At 38.0% G+C, this 10,785-nt stretch overlaps 2 protein-coding genes across 2 annotated transcripts in view; both read left to right on the top strand.

Moving 5' to 3' along the window:
- Positions 1-1,195, top strand: part of LOC101863778 (SAGA-associated factor 29) — an 11,227-nt gene extending 10,032 nt beyond the window's left edge. Inside the window, exon 9 of the mRNA XM_035972700.1 lies at positions 554-1,195. Within this exon, the coding sequence (XP_035828593.1) occupies positions 554-683 (130 nt within the window). The 3' untranslated portion in view covers positions 684-1,195. The remainder of the gene's footprint in view (positions 1-553) is intronic.
- A 3,997-nt stretch (positions 1,196-5,192) lies between these two features.
- LOC101863545 (TLC domain-containing protein 3A) lies at positions 5,193-10,263 on the top strand (the record flags this gene model as incomplete). The annotated part of the gene is given in 5 exon segments (XM_005109656.3): positions 5,193-5,396; positions 6,322-6,405; positions 7,446-7,653; positions 8,254-8,349; positions 9,235-10,263. Coding segments are annotated over 5 exon segments (831 nt in total). The 3' UTR covers positions 9,547-10,263.
- Between the last annotated feature and the right edge of the window lie 522 nt (positions 10,264-10,785).

Raw genomic sequence — 10,785 nt, 5'->3', positions numbered from 1 at the left:
TGTAGAGGTAGGCAAGATAAGATAAGATACATCTTTATTGTCCAGATCCTGGCACATTGGCGACGGGGGGTGTTAGGGTGGGCAGTGACATTCTGATTGCGAGTGTGACTGAGAAAGAGTTTCAGAAGAGTCTAAAGACATACTTGTTTAACACTGTCTTCTGCCATAAAATGTTGAATGTGATAATGTGTGTGGGCCTGGGAGTTTGTGTGTGTGTGTTTGTTTGTATGTGTTTATGTGTATGTTTGTTGTTAACTGGTCTCACAATGTAGGGCACATTTTCTGTCCTTTGATTAGTCAGCTACGTTGACAGCTACGTTGAGTGATAATTCTGCATTGTGCAGCACTTAGGGCCGTCTTGTGGTTAGGCGCTATGTACATTTTTATCATCACCATCGTTATTATTATTATGATTATGGTGATTATTTTTATTCTGATTATAATTATTATTATTTTCATTATTATTCATTATTATTATTATCAAACAATTACAAAGATATATTATGTCACTTATTCACACTTTATAATTGACATTTTTTTTATTCTCTTGATTATCTCCCCCTCAGCCTCAGGACGACTATTCAGTGCTGTTTGAGGACACGTCCTACGCCAACGGATACTCTCCACCCCTCATGGTGGCCCAGAGATACGTCATAGCTTGCAAGGACGACAAGAAAAAATAGTGCGATTTTGTGTAAATGTGACGATATGAGTGGAAATTGTCTTTGATCATCAAAGTACAAGCTAAGATTTGTCCTCATTTTCTATCTCAGACTCATGGCTCATTGTCATTTATCGATATTAAGCTGTTCAAATGTTCTAAGCCCAAAAAACTACATTTTTCAGGAGGGTTTTTTTTAATTTTTTTTTTTTTACAATTATACTTCTATGTTATGTTTTATTCATATTTTCTCGCTTTTTTTTACATTTGGAATTTGAATTTTATCGTCAAAATATTTTTAGAGCACATACAACTGATACCACAAATAACAATTATTTTTTTCTTTGAAATTTTGAGCTCAGGACGTCTGAACAGTTGGATGCCATTTTTTTTTCATTGTTGTTGGTTGGTAAAAGGTATAAAAGATACTGGAGGATGATGGTTTGATTGAGCAACTGTTATATTTTTATCTCATGAATGTTTTTCTATGGTGGAAAAGATGAATAAATGTCTGTGCTGTTACAGCGAAGCGCGCTTTCACTTTCACTGTGTTGTTTTATTCTCCTCATTTGCTGTTTTGGGGAGGAGTAGTGTGGTTTCTTACTGTCGTCATTCTTCTTCTACTTCTTTTGTATGTTTGTCACTCTCTTGTGAACTGCTATGTCTGGGGTGCTTTGGTAGTCGAAGCAGACTTTGTGCTGTTGAGGCTAGAGAGGTGAGCAGACAAAGCCAGATTCCCCGTTTGGACTTCTCTGTTGACATCCACCCCTTGGCGCTCATATGACCTTATGTAGTTACGAGTGCCGTAAAACCTTACTGAAACAAAAAGAGTGATTTCTACTTGTATATTGTCGTTGATCCAACTCTTACAGTGTGTCCGCCAAATTAAATGGAAATCAAACACTTCTTTTGCCTGAAATGATCTCATTCACAACCGTAATAACAATTGATGATGCAAGAATAAGTAAAATGAACGCTCTACGACTACAAAAAAACCACAGAGCAATTCTTGAACATAATAAGAAAGAAATACCTTTTAAAAAAAAAAAGTGTTTGACTCATTTTATGGCGGATACATATATATTCAATGATATTCAGAGTCTGACACTGACAATATATGCATGTTTAAGTCTCTATGAGTATGTCCAAAAATGTTAAAAGTAACCAGGAAGTGGCTTTTTATATGGGGTCCTGAGTAGCTCAACTGATATGGTATTCGCCTGTCAATTCGGGTGTCTCGAGTTCGGTCCATGCCAGAGTCAGGTTTTTATCTCATGTTTTTTACACCCGTGAGTCTAGGGTAGATAGGATCGAATGTATAGCATTCTTTGATAAAGACAAAACAATTTCAGTGGTCTTGTGTGGAAGTTCTGCACTTCCCAGAGCATTAACATGCAGAACTTTCACTAGGGACCGGTGACATTTTTTGTCCTTATTCCTTAGAATACTATGTGCTCAATCCTATCTCAGCGGTTCTAAAATGGAAAAGAGGAGACCCTACCTGCTGCTGTCCGAGCAAAATTCGAAATCAATTCCTACCCAAAACTGAAGCCTCTCCAGTCAGTTAGAAATACATGTATCAAGAATACCTTCAAAAACGGCACGTGAATACCTTCCAGTAGTGCTGGGCGGCTAGGTTCCCGATTATTGAAAGCTAGGAATTGTAGGAATCGACTCCAAACCCAATTAGGCTACCTACTTTCTAATGATGTGATTTCTTCCCCGGTGGTTACCTGATTGGTGCCGAACATCTTCAGGATTCAGGACAACCTTCATTTCGGAACACTACGAAGCATCAACTTCTTTTTGTTTTAAAAAATTAATTATTTTTCAAAAGGAAGATTTTAATGATAAAAATAATAACTGGCATTACTTCCTTAGTATTTATCGCGGGAATCGGTTCCGGAATCGACTCTTCGCCCAGCTCTACCTTCCAGTTCCAGGCAAGGGTTGATTCTATGTTCTATGTAGATAAACCCCTATGGAAAATTCTTAGATAGCATAACATACTGAAAATACAGTATGGCTACCTCAGAAAAAATACAAGGATACAAGAACTAGCTGCAGAGTCATCCTAATTAGGCCAGTTTTTCAACAGCTTCCAGATACACACTGGAGTGATAATATTGTAAGTGTTTTCACACCCGCATCAACACAATTTAGACGATCATTTTGTAGAAGCCGGGCAGGATGGGTCAACCTGCTCCTCATTCGGGAGTCAAATGAAGGTCTCTTGCATGAGACGATGAAGCACCTTACAGTACATAATAATAATAATAATAATAATAATAATATTAATAATAAATAGCATTTGTATGGCGCATATCCCTGCTCAACAGCGGGCTCTATGCGCTTTACACTATATTATTACCCCAGCAGACCAGAGAACACTCCGAAACTTTCTCAGCTTCCTGGGAAGCATACAGTGCAAGCAGCTGATTAAGCTCTCAAACACCAACAAACTGACAAGATCTTTCGCTGTCTATAGCCGGGTACCTATTCCCACCTGGGTGAAGTGAGGAAAATTCGTGTAAAGTGCCTTTCCCAAGGACACAACGTCGGGCCCCTGACGGGAACCCACGACCTTATGGTTGCGAGTCCGAGAGCCTAACCACTAGGCCAACGACGCCACGTAACAACATATAACAACTACACCACAGACGCTGGTACACACCAGTGAAACAAGGATGTATATTGTCATCTTTCTTGGTATTTTTTTTTTGTACTGCTGTCTGGATTATGAAGAGGACCACAGATGCAGAAACACAGGATTCCAGAGGACATTATGGACTCAACTTGAAGACTTGATACTACAAAATCGCATAATTTCACATTTTTGGGCTCAGTTTGCATAATTTCAGAATTTTTTTTGCACAAAACGACGGGGGCAGACTTTGGAAGCATTGTTTTGTAGACATGGTTTGAGGAACACTTGCAGATGTCAAGGAAAGAATTATGAGAGAATAGGCAAGGCAAGAGATGTGTTTCCACACAACTAAGAAATAATTTGAAATTAGGAACTATAAGTCAAGAACAAGAACCAAGACGGCTTTTCAATATCAGAGTAAAAAATGTGTCACCTCATGGGTCAGAAACAGGGAAACTTACTAAATAAAATGTTAGGAAGCTTCAGGCATTTATCAGCAGGTGCTTAAGAAATCATGAGCCTTTCTCCCCTCGTGCCGGAGTATATTGTACAAGCCATCAACAGGGACTCTCCATCCACCTCTGTCCTGGGCTATAGTCTCCATCCACCTCTGTCCTGGGCTATAGTCTCCATCCACCTCTGTCCTGGGCTATAGTCTCCATCTACTTCTGTCCTGGGCTAGGCTATAGTCTCCATCTACTTCTGTCTTGGGCTATAGACTCCATCTACTTTTGTCCTGGGCTATAGTCTCCATCTACTTCTGTCCTGGGCTATAGTCTCCATCTACTTCTGTCCTGGGCTATAGTCTCCATCTACTTCTGTCTTGGGCTATAGACTCCATCTACTTTTGTCCTGGGCTATAGTCTCCACCTCTGGCTAGCTATATATCCTATCTCCTTTAGGTTCGAATCTAAATACCCCCCCCCCCCAAAAGTGGATTCCCTCTCACTCTCAAAGTTTGGAGGGTATTGTTTTCTTTTTCTTGGTTTTCTCAAGGTGTGTCCAATCTACTTCAATGTTCTCTTTCTGATCTTACCTTATTACATGTGCCATAGTTCTACATAGGCCTACATAATATAAATATAATACATTAAATATAAAAGGAAAAAAACCCCAAAGCATTAATGGGAGAATTGATCATGTTTAGAACCTATCTATTTATTAAATATGAAACCTCTAGGCTAGGGTAGGCACTTTGCCCAGAGCTAGGGTTTTTCTTTTTATCTACACAAAATGTAATGTACTAATCAATAAAAGGAAAAGTGGACGAACCATTAGTACCAGCACCTCGCGCATTTTGAACGGAACGCTATCAAGTTTATTCGCACGGTGCTCTTGGTTTGCAGTTTTTGTCACAGAGACTGAAAATAGTTTCCTTTCACTTACTGCTAAATGTTGCTAACAATCTTTTTCTTTTTTTGTATAAAGAATATATACTTTATGCAGAAGTTAGTTTTGAGCTATTTCTACACGTGGCTCTTGATTAAAGTCAAATAATATTTTAATAGACTCTAATTCTACAGTTATTTCCATCTTTTAATTATCGTACTGGTTTCAAGATATTGCCTGTAATTTCTTGGGACGATTCCGTCTTAGACAACGATAAACAAACCGGCTTCTCTGATTTTATATTCCATATGACACAGCACTCCTATTGTCTTTTTAATTTATGCATTAAAGATAATTAATCGCCTTGCTTTAATTACCAGTATGGGGATCAGCTTTCTGTCGGGGATATTTTTTGGTTGAGTTTGATGATACTGATAGCTGTCGGCGAACAACAGCAGCTATCGAGATGGGATGATTTGTCGCAGACTAGATCTAGACGATGATGATTTTACATTCTGACCCTTGGCTCTGTTTTTCCTCGTTCACTAGATCTAGATCTAGAAGTAGAAATAGTTGAAGTCAGGCGAAAATACAATAAACAATACTGCTGTACAGTACAATTTGTGAGATGGAGTCTGTTGCGCTAATGACGTGTGGAACCTGCTTCTTTATTTCCATGCACTTTTGTAGCAGAAAGCTTTTACAGATATATTTTCCCAAGCAGCTAACTGAAGCAAATATCTACGTCATTGCATGCCGGTAAGAAACTAAGAAAGTGCCTCTGATATGAATGAATGAAAATTAACAAGCTGGAATTCATTCTCCAACAAGCCACATCATGTTGTCTGAAAGAAGTATAGTTTGCAAACAAACCTTGATAATTGAGAACTGAACACTCGTATGTGTGCAAGAGAAAGAAACAGAGGGAGAGAGAGAGAATTTAATTTCAATATTCACATAATTGTAATGGTTTTCATCCAGATCTAGATCTAGACCTTATTATTTATAAAGATAATCTGGAATGCACCAGCAGATTATCTTGAGATACACTTGGTCCAATTACTTGACTTTATATCCATACATCCGTCCATCTTTCCATCTATCCGTCCCTCCGTCCATCCGCCCATCCATCCATCCATTTGTAGGCTAGGCCTAATAATTAAATTAACTGTGCTAGAGCCCTGTATAATATTATGTGGTCATATTTTTACGTGTACTTTGTTTTAGTAGAGCAGGTGACTTCCTCGTTTGTTACCAGTGTTTGTAACACGAATATGCTTTTTAAATGTTAGGCATGCTGACTAAATGAGTTACTTCTCGCAGTCCACGAATGGAGATATTGGCCAAAAATAGACATTAGGGTCAAATTTGTAGATTTTCTATTGGTGCCATATTCTTAAACTATAACATGCCTTTTATTATTTCATACTTATGAATTGTTACAATTTTACCTGTAAGAGTGATGTATCTATTTCCTTAAGGCTTGAATCTGAGAAGTAACTCATTTTGTCAGCACGCTTTACAAATTTTACATATATTATGGCAGCTTGAAAAAACAAAAAGCTTTACTTTATGAATCAAAGGCAAAGTGTTTGGCTGCCTGTTTACTGTAGCACTGAAAAAAAGTAACAACAAAAGAAAACAGAAGTAGAGTCTGGAATGTTTTTTCTGTTTTCTTCTACAGGTTTGTGAGCGGAGCTCAAGCAGTGCTGGCCTCGTGTGTTGGTGCAATCATTGCCGCCTCATGCAACGACATCATGAAAGACATGTACGTCCAAACAGCTTTTGTTCTCTGTACATTGTGCTGTTGATGAAAAACCTTTATCTCAAACAGTTATGTTTTCTAGTTTTAGTAGGGTTTTTAAGGCACTTGCAACTGCATAAGATCATATGAGCGCCAAGGGGTGGATGTCAACAGAGAAGTCTCTGTTCACCTCTCTAGCCTCAACAGCACAAAGTCTGCTTCGACTATCAAGGCACCCCGGAAATAGCGGGTCACAAGAGAGTGACAAACATACAAAAGAAGTAGAGGAAATGACGATAGTAAGGATGAGGAAAGGAAAAGCAGTAGTTCTCCTTATGTTGTTCCGGCACAGAATGAGCATGACATTGATGAATCAGCCCATGTGCAGTTCTACTGTGCATAAGAACATGGTTAATGTCCCCCCTTTGGGAAAGGTGTAAAGACACTTCAGTTGTAAGATGTGTAGGCCTATGTGCAAACAGACCTGTACGTCAAACAAGTTTTGGACTCTTTGTGCTGGTAGAGTCAGTTGCTGCTTGTATTGTCAAAATTATCCAACATGGAGATGTGTGTGTATGTGTGTGTGTTTGCGTGTGTGTATGTGCACATATGAGCGGATGGTGGAGGGTGGGTCTTATTAGTCTTAAGAGGTTCAAATTATTCGGGAATCTTTTTTATATATTTCTACTCTACTTTCATTGTTTTAAAGTTGAGAAAGTCTAAATCCTTCGAGTATTGGTCCTTTTGTGGTCAATGTCGTGTTTGTAGAAAGTCATTTTGATACTTGGATGATATTGCTTTGAAAGTTTGTCCTCAGCTTAAATTATTTTTTAAGTATTGATGGGTGGTTGTTGGGTGCTCTGGTGTGGTTTGCTCCTTCTCTCCTATCAAACACATCTATCATCCTTATCTCTCCTCCTTCTTTTTTGTGTTTGTTACTCTCTAGTAACACCTCTAATGTTCGGCACTTATATATGACTTTACTGTGTTGCAAGTGCCGTAAAACTCGTACGAAAATGAAAAGTACGTATCATACATCGTAGTGCATCCCTTAATCTTTGCAGGCACTGGCTGACAAATGCCTACGTGTGGTTCGGAGCCCCGTACTTTGTGTACGACATGTGGGCGATGTACGCGTATTACACACGCAGTCATGAGCAGCTGTTTGCGGGGAAGTCGGTCCAAGACAAGGTCGTCACCTTTGTGAGACACAACAAAACCATGGTGTGCCATCACATTCTGCTGCCGAGCATATTGCTCCCTCTTATCCTGGTAAGAATTTGTTTTTTCGGAAATCCTAGTTCATTATTTCAAAATTTTTGTACTGCTTTTCAATTTTTTTTCTGTTATCTTATATGGCCGCTGGATCGGAAAAGTACAAAAATTCTATTATTTTGTTTTGTTCACTTGATAAGTATACTCATAAAATGACAGATGGAATAAAATTCCTTTTGAATTGTTTTCTTTATTATCTTACATCTTTGTACACTTTTTTAATTTACGCAAAAATAGTGTGTAAAAAAGCATCCAAACCCCAGTCAGTTCTTGTCTAACCCTTTTTTAAAGATTAAAAAAAAATACATGGGAAATCCTTTTGTTTTGTTTGGAGGTGCCTGTGTTTAACGGTACTTTTATTTTTGTTGCGGTTGGTGGGTGCTCTGGTGTAGTTTGCTCCATCTTTTCTTTCAAACATCTGTGGTCCTTATCTCTCTTCCTTCTTTTCTTTCGAACATCTGTGGGTATTTTTTTCATCGAAAGCAAGGCAAATGAACAAGCTTTATGATGATACCAATAACTCCACATGCCCCAAAATTGACGAGCACCTGATTCCACCGCGTCGTGACACATATTACTTTGTTCTTTTCTGCACAGGTGCTGAGGGAAAATCGCGGAGATTTTTTCTTTGGAGTATTTTACATGATAGAACTTGTCGTGCCATTTATCTCTGCCAGGGAAATCCTTATACAAGTAAGTTATAGCAATCGTTACCGGTGGTTTTTATTTCTTTTCTTTTCCATTTTTTATATTTTTTTTCGGAAAGGTAAAATGTTCCAGGCCTACGGGCTAGAATAACCCTGATGGCCGCTGGATCGGAAAAGTATTTCTTTTTTTAAAGAATCATCAGCCATCTGTTCAGAAGTACTTAGCCCAAAATTGTGAATTTGTTTTTAATTGCACTTTCTCAATCCGTCGTATCAGTTGAAAGGGCTCAAGAAATGTTTAGTTGAAATTCAAAATTGCCAAATTTTGAGGATAGCAAGAAACAATATGATATAATTATTGTAAAGTAGCTACAATTGTTAAAAGAAAGAGCTAGTTTTTTTTTTATCTCTCCTGAGAAATGTTGTTATGTGGGCCTGTTACATTTCAGAAAGTTATGCTTGGAAAAATGTATGCTAATTTGTAAGATATTGTTGTTGTTTTTTTCCATGCTGTTGATCATATCAACCACTGCTCTGTGACAATTATTCATATTGTTGTTGTTATTATTATTATTATTATTATCATTATCATTATTATCTTTTTTATTATTATCATTATTATTATTTTTATTATATGATGATGGTAATTGTTAAAATTTTCTTCTTCTTCTTCTTCTTCTTCTTCTTCTTCTTCTTCTTCTTCTTCTTCTTCTTCTTCTTCTTCTTCTTCTTCTTCTTCTTCTTCTTCTTCTTCTTCTTCTAATTCTACTTCTTCTTCTTCTTCTTCTTCATCTTCTTCTTCTTCTCCTTCTCCTTCTCCTTCTCCTTCTCCTTCTTCTTCTCATTATCATAATTATCATTATTATGTAGGAAAGCCATGACCAGACACATTTCATCCACAAAGTTGTTTTCTCTCTTCTGTCTCCCCCAGATGGGTCTGAAGTCGTCGCGGTCGTACTTCGTCACAAGCCTCCTCATGGTCGTCTTCTTTTTCTTCTGCCGCCTGGCCGTGTTCCCGTACCTGTACTTCCGCTACTCTCTGTACGCCGACATTCCTTTTCTCCGAGTCCCTTACCACATTCCCATCAAATGTAACGTGTCGTGTTTCTTGATACTGGCGCCTCAAGTCTACTGGTTCGCCTTGATGCTCAGAGGGTTGTATCGGGTTTTTGCGAAGTTATCGAAAAAAGAGTCGCAGACTGCTGTAACTGACAATCATTTCGACAAGAGCCATCATTCCTAGCTCGTTTTGACGGGGTAAATGTAAAACACAGTCGGAATTGTTCGAGTCAGCCACCCATATATTTGAGGAGAAAAGAGGTTGTCTTAGACAGGTGGATGTCTAGAACTGTGTCATAATATTTTTTTAAAAAGCAAGAGGAATTATGTAAGAAGAGGTTGTTTTGCACAGGTGATTGTCTTGGACAGGTTGATCGTTAGAGCAGCTTCGACTGTATGAATTACTTTTTGGCGACCTCAGTGCTTTCTTGTCCTATCTCCATTTTTTAAGAACAGTGAAAACAGTTCATAACAAAGAATGAGCTTAACAAGAAGTCACATTTTCAATGTTAAAAAAGATGGAGATGCGACAAGAAAGCACTGATATTGCGATTTGCCCTCCTTAAAACCTCCGTTCTGCTGTGTTGTTCTGTGATATTTTGTTTTATAAGATTATTATACATTTTTACTAACAAAACATTAATGGAGTACTGGTAATACAAGAAAATACCTGGCAGCATAAATTATATTATGACGTATTCTAATTCTAAGAGAACATTGAAATGGTAATGGTTTCATATAATAATAATTGCATTTACACAACGTGCATCCACTCTCTACAACATATATGCTCTATGTAATTTACTAATTTATTAGCCCAGCAGCCCGTAGATCACTCCGAAACATTCTTGGTACAGTGCAAGCAGCTGAATAAACGCTCAAATGGTCGCTTTTAAGGACAAGCAGGCTAATCCAGATTTCGGGGGTTTCCAGAAATCTTAACCTACACCAAAAGTGGGCATTGCCCTACCTATAGGAGAAGTTTGGTTTCATTAGTGTGTATTATTTGTTTGGTTATAGAGAAAAACTGTTCTTGTATTTTGAAGAAACTGAGTAAGGGGCAAATACTTTACCTTCGGTTTTCTCTAAACAACATTTTTCGGGATAGCCCCCTTGTGCTTAAAAGCGGCCGAATACAATATCGGGTTCCTGATGACGATGGGGTTCAGACCAGCGCCCTTTTGTTTGGTTATGAGCCAGACATCATAATCACTAGACCACCGATGCCAGTTAAATAACTGTGCATGTATTTTTAAACAAGTTACAATCAAAAGGTATAAATTTATCTGCCAAATTTGCTGTGAGAAAAGGAGTGATTGTGTGGGTTGAAATGAATTAATCTTTTTTTTTGTGTCTGAAATTTGTTTTGTGTATATATATATATACATGTAGTATGATAGATGTAATATGCAGCAAAACCTGA

Source organism: Aplysia californica, unplaced genomic scaffold, assembly GCF_000002075.1.
Source record: "Aplysia californica isolate F4 #8 unplaced genomic scaffold, AplCal3.0 scaffold00802, whole genome shotgun sequence".
Taxonomy (NCBI): Eukaryota; Metazoa; Mollusca; class Gastropoda; order Aplysiida; family Aplysiidae; genus Aplysia; species Aplysia californica.
Note: the sequence above shows the minus strand (reverse complement) of the source record. Positions and strands in the feature narration are given on the sequence as shown.